The following is a 13,805-nucleotide window of genomic DNA, read 5'->3' as shown; positions in this document are numbered from 1 at the left end:
AGTATCTCGAACTCGTGTAAGAATGGCCTTCAGCTCTGTATGACACGGGGGACGAGTGGCAAAAGGTTGTAATGAGGTTGAGAGAGATCCATTGTTTTTCTTCTTTCAGGGATTACTTTAACATGGTGTTTATAGAGTGTTTTTGAAATGCTCTTCTGCCTGGCTGGGAGGCTCTTGAGCAGAACGGATTAAATGTTCTTCCAGTACTCATTGTCACTGACTGTCATGGAAATGTGTTTTACTACATTGCGTTCCTGTGAATTTCAGTGGACAGAAGTAAAACAGGAGCGGTGTTGCTATGCTGTGTGGCCTGCTAGGACATAGCTTCTGCCCCTGCCATCAGGGTTTCCAGCATCTGTGGGCTGCTGGAGGACATGGGCACATTTCTCACCAGCGCAGCTTTGGCAGGCGGGCTGTTGTGTGGTTTGGCCAAGCCTTGCTGTGTTCAGCCAAATATGTGAAATGCAAAAGTGGAAGAATTTACCAAGACTTTTGAGGGGTGTAACACAGTGCTTTGGTGCTTAGGGTTTCTGTGTTTAGATGATGTGAGTTTACTGTGTATGATTCACGACTGTACTCTTTAAAGTAAGCAGCTGATGAAAGTCATGTTCGCGGGTGTCGTGGTGTACAGAACCGCATACTGCCAGATTCTGCTACAAGGATGTCCCACAAGTTGTTAAAAAACTCTGGTGTCACAGTTTGTTTCTGCTGGTGATACAAAACCCTGAGCTTTCATAGAAACCCGTTACTTTGGATAAACAAATGTGGCTGGTAATGGAACTGAGGAAATCTTTTGAACAATGTCATCGTTAGGTCTTCGTTGGTCATCATAACCTGCTAGTGCTGAGTAATGGGAGTACTCTGTACTCACCAAATGCTCTTCAGCAAACTGGAATGGGAAATAAAATCTGTGAACAATGGACTTGATGCAATAGCCATAGCAATCTCAAACATCAGTAAAATGCTGATAGGGAAGATAATTAAACCCTCACAGTTACAAAAATGTAAAACAGAGGTGTTGTTTTGTCTTGTAGCTCAAGAGGCACCAGCCCTGCTGCGGCACCTTACGGATCAGACAGTGAACACCAGTAACTCTGCCATATTGGAGTGCCAGGTTCATGGCATCCCTGAGCCCCAGATATCCTGGTTTAAAAACCATGAGGAAATACAGCAAGAATCAGGTGAGAGCTCTCTGTACTTGCTTGCCTTTTACAGCCTCTTTATTTACCTGTCTCCCTAGCCACGTGCAGAGTCGTTGGCACCGCTAACCAGATGTAAAGAAGGAGTATTGTTCTGTCTCACTCCAAAACCTCAATCAGGCTGGAGGTGTAGGCACAATGGGCCTCTGTGGTGGCAGTGGGAAAATATAGCTCTCAGTTTGCATGTTAGAAGAGTCCTCTCCAGAAAAAAATATTCCTCTCCATTTACTATAGAGGGAGCCTAAGGATCAGGTGTCTTGGCAGTGTATAGCTAGGCAGGAGAAAACCAAGCATAGGAGTACCAGGGGGAGTCTATGGTCAGGCATGCAAAGTCTTACTAGGTTCACAGGCTAGCTGCCAGACTCATTCCCTAGCTGGGGTCTCCAAAACAAAAATGCATCTGCCAGCAGATAGGACGTCCAGGTCTCATGCAGCAGAAAGGAACGACTTCCTACATGGCATGCTGCAGCTACAGGAAAACTTTGGGAGTTGTTACTGCTGTGTGTGGAATGTGGCTTCAAAGATCAGCTAAGGTTACACATCCAGTTCTGATGGCACTACAATCATGGAAGTGTTCCTTGGAGATTTCAGGTGGAGATGAATGATGAATGGAGAGGCAAAATCTTTCTCATGGGAATTCATCCACATTTGGATCAGAAGCGCACAGTGAGCTAGTGTTACAGGCTCAGCAGAAATGTTCAAGGAGCTTTGATCTGTAGGAACTGAAGTGAAGTCTTCAATAACACCATCTTGGAAAGTTTGTGTTTAAGGTTGTGTCCCATGTTACTGGAAATTACTGTAGCACATACAAAGGCAACTGGGCAAAAGTCTAAGGGCTTCTCCAAGTTCGTTACAAGCCTGCACAGGCTTGCAGTACAGGCACTACACTTAATCTAGAGCCAGGTTCCATGAAGCTTTGTAGTGACCACATGGTTATAATGTGTGTTATTAACACTATGTTCTAAAACAAATGTTTTGTGTCCAACTTGGGTGCAAAAAGTACCACATAATGTTACAAGCCATGATGATGTGTGTACAGAGTAGGTCAGAGCACTTTGTTTAGGTGCCTGAAATACATTTTGATGGGGTAGTAGTTCTGATGGAGCCAAGGGCATAAATATGCTGCACATTTCCTGGCTATATGGTACCTTAAAGACAGTCTTGAGGCCGAGTCTGCTCCCTGACTTTCCCTTGCTTGCTGGAGTGTGCTTCAGACTGACTTCTGGGTTGACTTAGCTGGAATAAAAAAGGTGTTGAAATCTTCGGGTAGCTCTTATGTTTTAGGGTGCACCACAAGGTACCTCTCTTTGCACTAGCTGGGGTCCTCCTGTGAAGGGGGGCATCATCTCAAGTCACATGAGCAAGTGAGATTAGGAGTGATTCTTCTCTCCTGTAAGGCCAGTGTGGACACAAAGAGCTGTGTCTTGAAACTGCTCTAAGTTTGAGCTGCTTACGGTGCAGACCTGCTCCAGCAAGCGGTCAGACCACCCATTTTCCAAAAGTTGGAGACATGCTTAAGAACTCACTTGGATGGAAGTCTAGGCATGGTGCTAATCAATAGATACGATACCAAGTGCTCCCAAGATTATTCCCTCAGGCTGAACTTTTTCACTCACACAAGTGCTTTGTAAACACTGATTTCCAAAAGATTCCCAAGACATCCAAGTATATTTGGCTTTCCTGCAGATAACATTATGCTGTGCAGTCTGCGGCTCGTTTCTTTTAAGAAGAACTTGAGGCAGATATTATTACACAAGGGCCTGTTTTTGTTTATATCCTGGCTCGCTCTCATTGCAAAATATTTTGTTTCACAGGAATAATTTTAGGGCCCGGAAGCCGAATGCTCTTTATTGAAAGAGTAAAAGAGGAGGATGAAGGACTTTACCAGTGTATAGCCACCAACTTAAAAGGGTCCGTGGAGAGCGCAGCGTATGTCACAGTACAAGGTAAAGCATGACATTAAATAGGAAGATAAAGCTTGCCAGGGTGATGTTCCTTGGGCTGGAAGGGTGGGGGTACGACTTGGGGGCTCACGCGGTGATCTCTGAAGGCAACAATTTGAAGGAAGTCCTAGCAAGGGAAGCATCCCAGGTTAGAAAGGAAACCCAGCAGGAAATGCTAACTCAGAGAATGTTTACACTGACCTAAAAAGAAGAATTGCTTCAACCCAACAAAGATCAGGTCAGGGTAGAAGACAAATGTAAATTTAGTATCGTCAAAACAAACAAAAAACAGAGTAAGGAACACTCTCCTGCCCACTCCTTTTCCCATTTCAGGTTAATTCCATACAAACTACAGGCCTGGGATATTTCCGTTTGTTTATTTTCAATGTAAAGTAAACTGCCAAATCAGAGCAGAAGGTTTCAGCTCAGTGATAGCTGCACATGCATTTTCCAAAGGTTGTAAGAAGTAAGTATGATCTAGTTATTTCTGTAACCATTGAGTTTTTTGGACATTCATATAAATGTTCAGCCTTGTTCTGCCTTCTGCCAAGCTTGGCTCAGGCCTGTGGCAGTGACTTGTATAAAGTAATTTACATTGCCTAAAAATAAAGCTTATTCATTGACTTCTCAGTTTCATTGAATACCCTTTTGGTTCATATATTCTGAGATAAGAGAAGTGGGTTGACATTCTCCATGTAAGTTAATGCCATGTATGAATTGAATTTGACACAGCTTGTCTTATTGATCTCATGTGTTAAGTAAATAGTCCTAAATGCATTTTATTTCTCATAATAGAAGACAATTTGACAACCACCATCAGCCAGGGATTGTGTCTTTGTGGATGTTCTCATACAATTGCTAATTGTATCTGAATACTACTAAGTATTTGGATACTATCCTACAGCAGAAAACAGTTAAAGCTAGTAAATCAGTATTGATTTTTCTGCCATGGGCGTGTTAGTCTCAGTTAATAATGATCATCAGTGCTACAATGTTTTTTCCTTTAAAAAAACAGGGATAACTACATGTATATAGGGGCTGGCCTATCTATTGTAATGCAGAGTTAAAAGGACCTGTCTCCTTATGAATTATGCTAAGGTTTTTTCAGCAACCATACTAGCTAAGAAAATAACTTGTGCCTAAGCACTTGCTGTCCAGTGCATCCTACTAATTGATAGTCCTAGAGAATGTAATTCATTATCATATTGATTTTTAACATCATTGTAGCTTGGTTATTTATTACAACCACAAGCATTCTGTCAGAGGGCTTCTAGGAAGTCGTATCTCCTAGTCTGTGATCCAGAGGAGAGAAGATAGAGCAGCCAGGAAGTCTTCTTCTCTGCTTACGTGTCCTGAGGGATCACTGGCAATGTTCTTGTGTGACTCCAGTGGGAGCTCTTAAGTAAGCAGGAGATGAACACTATGATATTAAAATCTGACTAGATGAGAAAGAGAGAGTTTGTCTTATCTACTAGGATCAAGGAAAATGCCTTTCCACCCTTGATCCTCCTGTTATATGAAGGGACATCACTGGAGGTTTTATCACTCGCTCCTATGCTGATCTGGAGTACCTGTCCCTCTCTCCAGGGAAAAGCCTCTCACCCCGTCCCTGAGCATGGAGGGACGAGATCAGAGCTTAAACATGGGTCTCTCTCTAGGCTTTGCCACTTGCTTGTCTGCCCGAAAAATGCAGACCCTGCAGCTCCTGCTGTGAGCACTGAAGCACTCCCTCTGTCCCAGCAGCTCTTGGAGCACGAGGCTGCAGATCAAAGGGAGCCAAGCAATGCTTCATGCCGATGGCCATGTTTAGCAGATTGGAAGAGTAGTTTGTGAATGAGTCAGGAAGGAAACTGTCTGCTCTCTTTATTTCCTCTGAAAAAAAAAATGTCCTTATACTCACAGATAAAACAATGTGTTATTTTTGTATCTGAAATGGATGAATGGATGGTGGAATCCAAGGGCCATCTTTAAATAATCACAGCTCATGTTTGGTTTGGAAGCTGTGCTTACCAGGCTGTTTGAGGAGGAGAGTGGCAGCGTTTGTGGACATGTCAGAATAAGCTGTCCTGTTGCTCTTGGCTGAGGAACTGAAGAGACAATGAATCTGCAAGGACTGAACAGGAACAACAAACGGCTGCCAGAATATCAAGTAGATGGAAGGGCATGTGTCCTTAAAAACCTGGGGACACAATCAGCTGGACATGAAGAGGGAACATGGTCTGTCTTGGACAGCTCTCCTTTGGGGGACACACCCAGATGCACAGCGTCTGTCCTGCTTGCAAAGTGGGACATTTGCCATAAAAGCCTTGCCATGCTTCTCCTGAGGACCTTCACACCCACTCTCAGTGGGAACCAGCAATGCAGCTGGCTGCGGACGTGCTGCACCACTTGAAGGGGAGGTGTTGACAGAGGAAGGAGTATCTTTTACTGCTTGTGATCACTGAAATCTGGATGTATAACAAGCAAATGAAAACAGCAACATGAACTGTCTGTCTAAAGCTGGTGCTTGGTAATTCAACATTACTTGATGTCATGGTCTAGCCCCAGACAGCACCACACAGCCGCTTGGTCCTCTGCTACCTCCTGGTGGGATGGGGAGGAGACTTGGAAGACAAAGGTAAAACTTGCAGGTTGGAATAAGGACGGTTTGGAAGGAAGAGGAAAGACAGCAAAGGAAAAGGAAAATAACGACAATACTTAGAATATACAAAACAGACAAAACAATTTCTTATCCGATGACCATATACTCAGACCATCCCAGAGCTGCACTGCCCCTTCCTAACTGGCCCCCTTTTTATGCTGAGCATGACGTCATGTGGCATAGATTACCCCTTTGTCTATTTTGAGTCACCTGTCCTAGCTGTGTCCTGCCCCAGCTTCTTGTGATAGTTAAACCTATCCTACCTGGAACGAGAACACCTGGCAATGTGTGCTTGCAGCCCAGAAAGTCAACCATGCCTTGGGCTCCAGTGTGGCCAGCAGGTCAAGGGTCCACTCTGCTCTCACGAGACCCCACTGTGCCTGGTTCTGGGGTCACCAGTACAAGAGAGACATGGAGTTGTTGGTGTGAGGCCAGAAGAGGCCACGAAGATGATTAGAGGGCTGGAGCACCTCTCTTATGAACACAGGCTGTGAGAGTTGGTCTTGTTCAGCCTGGAGAAAATAAGGCTCCGGGAAGACCTTACAACGTCCTTCCAGTACCTGAAGGGGCCTACAGGCAAGCTGGAGAGGGGCTGTTTGCAGGGGTATGGAGTGATAGGACAAGAGGTAATGTAATGACTTTAAACTGAAAGAGGGGATATTTAGATTAGATATGAGGAAGAAATTCTTCCCTGTGAGGGTGGTGAGGCCCTGGCACAGGCTGCCCAGAGAAGCTGTGGCTGCCCCCTCCCTGCCAGTGTTCAAGGCCAGGTTGAATGGGGCTTTGGGCAACCTGGTCTAGAGGAATGTGATGATTTGACCCTGGATGGAGGTCAGATGCCCACCAAAGTTGCTCTATCATGCCCCTTTTCAGATGGCCAAGGGATACAATGTCCAGTGAGAGGCTTAGGAGTTGAGATAAGGACAGGGAGGGATCACTCCGCAATGAGCATCATGGGCAAAACAGACTCAACACAGAATAAAAGAGAGAAAACTCTCAAATTTATGACACTGCACTGCACCCCCAGTGACACCAGAGTTGGGTAATGAGAAGTGTGACCAGATCTTAAAGCACCCCACACCCCTCCATCCTCCCCCAGAACCCCACTATGCAAAACCACAACATGGAGGGTGTCTGGTGGTGGAACTGGATGATCTTTGAGGACCCCTCCAACCCAAATCATGAAGTTCAATGACCTTAATGTGATTCCAAGTGATGAAAAGGAAAACAATGCATTTATTAATCATTCACTGAACTCTTCCAACACTGTAAAAATGGTGTTTGCTTTTTAAAGAACTGCCTGGTTTTCTATCTATCTACCTTTGTATCTCAAAACCTTGTTGTGACTTTTGGATCACTCTGACACTGAAATCATCAGGAATGTTTCCATGAAATTTACCTGGAATTCCTTCAACTACTGAATAAAGTTTAGCCTGGTTTATGTCAGTGACTGAAAGAGAAAAGGTGAACGTCGGGGGACACTGTTACCTCAGAGAACCACCAAAGGGGGGGTTGCAAGAAGTCCTGGAGGTCTCTAGTTCAACCTCATCTCAAACAAGGATCATCACCAATGTTACCTCCAGTGAGTGATGGCTCTGGACTGGTCACCCATCCCAGTGTTGCCCAGCCATTGTTGTGGGATCATATAGATTGAGGAGAGTAGATCACATTGCTGTAGGGGTGAGGAATGCTTTGGGTCCATCAAAGCAGTGTTGGTGCCCTAGGCACCTGAGTCAGAACTGTACCTTGATGTTTACAGCCTCATGACAGAGCCCTTGAAAGCCCAAGGCTTGAACTCAGTCCTGGAGGGGTCAGTGCATTAGTCCAGGCTCTTGACCCTGCATGCCTGTGCAGTTCTGGTGGCTCCTGTCACTACTGAGAGAGAGAAGCTGCTGCTGGTGACCCCTCTACACTCACCCCCTCCTCACCCCTCTGCAACCCTGCAGAGACATGGGACAATCAGTTTGATGGGGGGGTGGGTGGGTGGTGGGAGTGTGCTGTTGAAGGGGCTCTGGAGCAGGAAGGGGGCTGCCACTTGCTGCGACGTGTCAGGAGGATGGGGCAGAGTTGCACTCAGGGAACGTCTGTGTCTGATGAGGTACCTGGTGGGTAAAGATCCAGGAGAGGTGTAAGGGGAAGGCAGAAATCTTGGATTCCCAGGCAAGGAGAGGGATTTAGTCCTGCTTAAAACTTCTGCAAACTCCACTAATCCTAAGCCCTCTTCTGAGTGTTCCTGCCTGTTCTGCCTGAAATCAAACATTTTCCTACACAGATGAGAGGAACTCCATAAACTCTGGCTGCAAGGCTTTTAGCAAGGATAGGAATCTGGCATTTGATAACCCAGCCCAACCCCAGCTGGGATAAATGCTTTCTGTTTTCTTAAACTCACTTGGATATTTCAAAGGTAGCACCTTCGTGTCCCTTTGCTAGCTCCTGCTCAGCATACAGTAGCAGATAGGAGTTGCTGCCTTCCACCCCCCAGGACTGGATTCTGTGAGTCCTGCCATATGGAGTGGGGGTCTCAAATAAACCTGCAGCCCCTCCAGGTTTTGCTGAATAAATGTCAGAAACTATAACTTGCCATCTGCATGGGTACTGCTCAGAAGCAAGAGGAGAGTATCCATATGTAAAAGGGAAGCTACATTAGGTTGTATCTTCTATGCCATCACTATGTCCCATATCTAAATCAAGCCTTTAAAAAGATACTTCTGAAAAAATATATCTCCATTTGTGTTTGCAGTTGTGTTTCTCTTCAGTGAGATTTATTCTCAGAGCTCCAGAATGGACATGCCAGAGGAATCTTAGACACAGGGCATGAACACAAATCTGATTACCACCTTTAATAGGTGCAAGCTGGAGCATAGGAAGTTCCATGTGAATATAAGGAGGAACTTTTTCCCTGTGAGGGTGATGGAGCACTGGGACAGGCTGCCCAGCGAGGTTGTGGAGTCTCCTTCTCTGGAGACATTTGAAACCTGTCTGGATGTGTTCCTGTGTGATCCAAGTCTAGGTGATCCTGATCTGGCAGGGGGGTTGGACTAGATGATCTTTCGAGGTCCCTTCCAACTCCTGATGTTCTGTGATTACATGATGCTGTGAAGATAATATGTTAGTTAAGCTACAGTTACAGGAACCAATTCAGCTTCTGAACAAAGCTCTGTAGCCTTGCCTAAAGCCATGCAGCACATCCCTTTGGACTACTTGGGAAGCCCACCAGCCCATCAATCTTCCCTTTTTCATGTGTCAGGAGTAACACCAAGCTGCCCAGGGTCTGAAACTGCTGCAAGTGCAGTTGACAAAACTACTGTGAAATCATGTTCAGAATTAGTCTTCCTTGTCCTCTCATTTCTCTCTCTGGAGGCTGTATCAGAATAAGAGGCAGAGCATAAGGGATTATTTTTTTAATTTTGCATTTGCAATCAGATGGAAAACATACTGTGGGAGGTGTGGTATTTTGACATGATCACAGGATTTGCAAAGCAGGCTGCTCTGAAACCATTTTACGAGTCCCTAAGTAGCAGTCTGAAGTGAATTTTATTTTGCCTTTTTTTTTTTTTTAAGATCTGTCAGTGGGCTTTAATACTCTCCAGATTTCTAGTGTTCATGTTTTCTTGCTGCTCCATTTTCAGTCGTTGTTGTTTTTGTTTTTCCTTTTTCTGTGTTTAATCTGTTCCCTGGTTTGGAGAGCTCTCCCAGCTCTCTGCCAGCTGGGTTCTGTGAGGTACTGCTGGGGACAGAGATAGTCCATGATCCCTTGGAGAGCCTGACCCCATGCTGCTGGTGTGACTGGCAAGAGACCTGAGGGCACCAAGCCTGATGGGGAACAGCGGGCTGGGGGGAGAGCTGTGCCCTGTGCCCCAGGTTTCTGCCCAGTGGGGATGGAGTTGAAGGCACCCATGACATGCCTTGCATGGACTGAGCTCACAGGTGCCAGACTGGATCCATCAAGCTATGGGATGAGAGCTCATGGTCTCTTGCTGGGCTGCATGCAATCCTCAAAGGGAGTCCCCAGCTCTCCCTCAGGATGGTTTTTGGTAAGGGCTGGTGGGTTTCCAGCATGGCTGGGACAGATGTGCAAGCTACAGAGCCCAGGCATCATCACAGGAGAGCTTGCCAAGCTGGGGTAGAGAAGGTGCAGTGCCCAAGGAAAGGCATCAAGCATCCTGGACAGCAAAACCCAAGCAGCAGCACTGCACCTACACCTGGATTTGCTAGTGTCTACATCAGCACAACCTTTCCCTGGAGATTCTCCTGTATGTTATCAGCAGCTCTAGCACCACAGCATTGCTCCTGGGGAAGGGCCAGCATATCCGTCACCTCCACACAGCCCCGTCCTCTCCTGAGGCTGCTGGGGACTGAGTGTTTCTGAGACCTCTGCTACTCTCTCAGATGTGGGCTTGACCAGATGGGTTTGTCTGTCATGGGGAGGGGGCAGTGAAACTGCACGTGCAGAGCCACACACTTTCTCACACAGAAAATCTGGGTTAAAAAAATCCTGCGGCTGAATTCCCACCTCAAAAGGAAATCATTTTCTCACTAGTCACCCACAGCTTGGTTTTCTTCACCTCCTGCACCCCAAAGAGAAGCCAATCTTTTCCTGAAAAACTTGGGGATGGATTGGATGTAGCTTTGCTGTGCTCAGTATATCTCCCCATTTTTATCCAGGCTCTGCGAGCCAGTCCGAACAGAGATTAATACCCCATTGAAAAGAAGCTGGTCCTTCCTGGTATTTTGTTTTAATGGCAAAGAAACATAAAAATTCCCTTGCTTTGCAGGTCATTTTCTAAAATGTTTACTGCTTAATTTTCCCAGGCACATCGGAAAGGTCAAACCTGGAGCTCATAACCCTGACCTGTACCTGTGTGGCTGCGACGCTCTTTTGGCTTCTGTTGACCCTCTTCATACGCAAGCTGAAGAGGGTAAGAATGGTCAGGGAGCTCCCTGTGGCACTTGCCTCTCTTTACCAGACTTTTTGCTCATGTTCAAAAATCCTTCCCAGACCAATGTGATTGCTGAGACTACCAAAAAAAGAGAAAATAAAATTACTCACAAGGTTGAGTATGAGTAAGCCCAGAAGCAAACCTTAGGTAGGAGCAAGGCTGAGACTCTCTCACAAGCATTTGGGTGCCTGACTCCCACCAAAGGCATCCCCATTCCCTTAAAAGCTGTGGGAGTTTGGCATCTTGATGTCTTTGAAGATGTGAGTGAGTGGGAATGACAGATCTTCACAGAGCCCGCTGAGGTCTGGTTTGCACACAGTGTCTGGTGTAATTACATTGCTTGCAAAGTGATATTTTACTGAAGTAGTTTTAGAGGTGCAGCCTCTAGAGCAGATGACCCCCTATCAGCATGATAATGTTAACAGCCCGTGCAGATGACCCTCCTTGTCCAAGGCTGACTGTGATGGTTTAAAGCCCCTTTTTGCTGACAGCACCATGTCTGCATCGCATGGTGTGTGCAGGTTAAACTGCAGCAGCTCACAGAGGCAGAAAATAGCAGTCCTCAGTAGTGCAGAAAAGCAGCTTGCAGGAGCTGATGGATTTGAAGGCAGCAATGGGGTGCACTGCAGGTCAAGAGATGAAGAATAGCTGCACGTTCCCCTCTTCCCCACTCCCACAGCTGCACAAAGGGCCAGCTGTCCTCCCTCGCCCAGCCCAAGAGGTACCACAACATGGTGTCATGGGGATCAGCTCACAGACACCAGAGCTGAGCATGTTCCAGCTGGCTGAGCTCCATACTATCGCTAAAGGCTGACTGCAGCCCGCCAGATCATTTTATCCCAATCCTCATTAGGCCTGCCTGTGTCTCAGGTTTTACACTGAGAACTTTTATTGAGCGCTGGGAAAGCAGGACCAGATGTCCAAACCAGGTCTGTATGGCAACCATCACTCCACCTGCTTTCTTACTGCCACAGACTTTCCCAAGGAGAAGTGCATGGGAATTTTGGTGGGGGGAAGGAAAAGTAGAGGTGAGCTGAAGCTGTGGAGAAACCTCATAGCTGTAAGAGAATTTACAAAGCAAGCAGGACCAGTACTGACTGCTCACTGGTAGTGATGAAGTCACTCATAACTTGCCTGCAAACTCTTGGAAAAACTAAGTTTTAAACACAGCAAAGGACTGCAGATTCTTTATTTGTTATGATACAAAAACTTGATATTTGCTTGTGAGCTTGTTAAAACATAATACAAAATAAACATCGCTGCTGCAGAATATGGGACTTCAACTAGATGAGATGTAACGGCTCCTTTCCAGGTAAGCCTTTCCAGCTAATCTAGGTCTGTGTTTATGTTTTTCTCCATGTTTCTGTTATAAACACTTACTCTCAAGGATTTACAGCTGAAATTAACTCTATATTAAATTTCATATACAAATTAAGTTACCACAACAGAAAAAAAAACCCCACAGCCCTTATGTTCTCTCTGAGAACAAATTCTTAAAGCCTGTCTGTTATGCATGCAAGGACAAATGATACGTTCAACAATTCTTCATCACTCAAAATCTTGCTTCAAATCTCTAATTGTGCCAAAGATTTGGTATTCAGTGCATCTGAATAAAGAACTGTAGGAAGCTCTCTACACCTTCCCACTCCCCTATTGCTTTTTCTGGGGTAGTTCCACTTAAAAGCTCTTATAAAGCAACTGCTGGGAGCAATCTGGTTCACATGTTCCTATTAAGAAATGCTCTTTTTGGAGCACCACTTTGGGATGGTGAAAGGCAGCTAAACAAGGAGCTACTAGCTACTGTCATTTTCAGTTGTGTTTGCAAGTAGAGCATCCACAGCTAGTAATATCCTTCTCAAACAAATGCCTGGAAACTCATGAATTAGGGATATATTTCCAGGCTGTACAGGAGGAAAGTTGAAAACCACAGGAGGCAGTTAAAGCAACAACAACAAAAAAAAGGAATATGTAACTCTGTGCGATAGTGTGTGTGTAGTTTCCATGAGTGTAGGGAAAGTAACACAGACAGGCTTAGCTCAACAGACTGTCCGTCAATTCCAGCTAATAGCCAAGAAATTAGAGCAAATGCTAGAACTTTTCTGTTGAAATACAAGTTGTCCTGTTAGAGTGGCAATCCAGGTGTTTTCTGAAGGAAAACCTCTTTCAAAAGGGACAGACTGCAAAAAACTTTGAGCTTAGGTTGTCCCTCCCTACTCTGCCCTCGGGAGGCCCCATCTGGAGTCCTGTGTCCAGCTCTGGGGCCCGCAATACAAGAAAGATGAGGAACTGTTGGAGAGGGTTCAGAGGAGCCACAAGGATGATTAGAGGGCTGGAGCAGCTCCCCTATGAAGAGAGACTGTGGGAGCTGGGCTTGTTCAGCCTGGAGAAGAGAAGGCTATGGGGGGACCTCATTGCAGCCTTCCAGTACCTGAAGGGAACATACAAACAGGAGGGGAATCAACTTTTTCAAAGAATAGACACTGGCAGGGGGAATGGATTAAAACTAAAGGAAGGAAGGTTTAGATTAGATATTAGGGGGAGTTCTTTACAGAGAGAGTGGTGAGGGGCTGGAACAGGCTGCCCAGAGAGGTGGTGGATGCCCCATCCCTGGAAATGTTCAAGGCCAGGTTGGATGGGGCCCTGGGCAACCTTGTGTAGATCCAGACTGGAGGCTGGTGTCCCTGCCTGTGGCAGGTGGGTTGGAGCTCTATGATCCTTGGGGTCCCTTCCATCCCAGACCAGTCTGTAATTCTGTGATTAGGTTGATATTTCCTTACATTTCTCACATGTAGCAGATAAACCCTTCATTCAGTAGAAACAAACCTTCTGGAAAGTTAATTTGAAGTCACATGTTGGGGTATTTATTAATTCCTCCAAACAGAAACAATTTCAGTAGATTTGTCAGGGTTTGTACCAAAGGGAAAACAAAATTCTGGAAATTTGTAGGCAGTTTCTGGAATGTATAATGTCCAGCCTCCTGATGACCAGTCTTGCACAACCTCTAACCACATACGACCGATCTTTTCCGCGTATACGGGAAAAATAAACACTGGCAGTTGAAGTCCATCTGTTGCACATGGCC

General features: G+C 45.7%; 1 protein-coding gene across 1 annotated transcript in view; it reads left to right on the top strand.

Annotated features, from left to right (window-relative positions):
- Positions 1 to 13,805, top strand: part of FLT1 (fms related receptor tyrosine kinase 1) — a gene marked incomplete at its 5' end in the record, with an annotated part of 118,829 nt that overhangs the window by 77,263 nt on the left and 27,761 nt on the right. The window contains 3 exons of the mRNA XM_084271146.1: positions 1,035 to 1,181; positions 3,014 to 3,145; positions 10,596 to 10,702. Coding sequence (XP_084127272.1) covers positions 1,035 to 1,181; positions 3,014 to 3,145; positions 10,596 to 10,702 — 386 coding nt within the window. The remainder of the gene's footprint in view (positions 1 to 1,034; positions 1,182 to 3,013; positions 3,146 to 10,595; positions 10,703 to 13,805) is intronic.

The sequence above is a fragment of the Gallinula chloropus genome (genome assembly GCF_964237585.1).
Source record: "Gallinula chloropus genome assembly, chromosome: 1".
Lineage (NCBI taxonomy): Eukaryota > Metazoa > Chordata > Aves > Gruiformes > Rallidae > Gallinula > Gallinula chloropus.
Note: the sequence above shows the minus strand (reverse complement) of the source record. Positions and strands in the feature narration are given on the sequence as shown.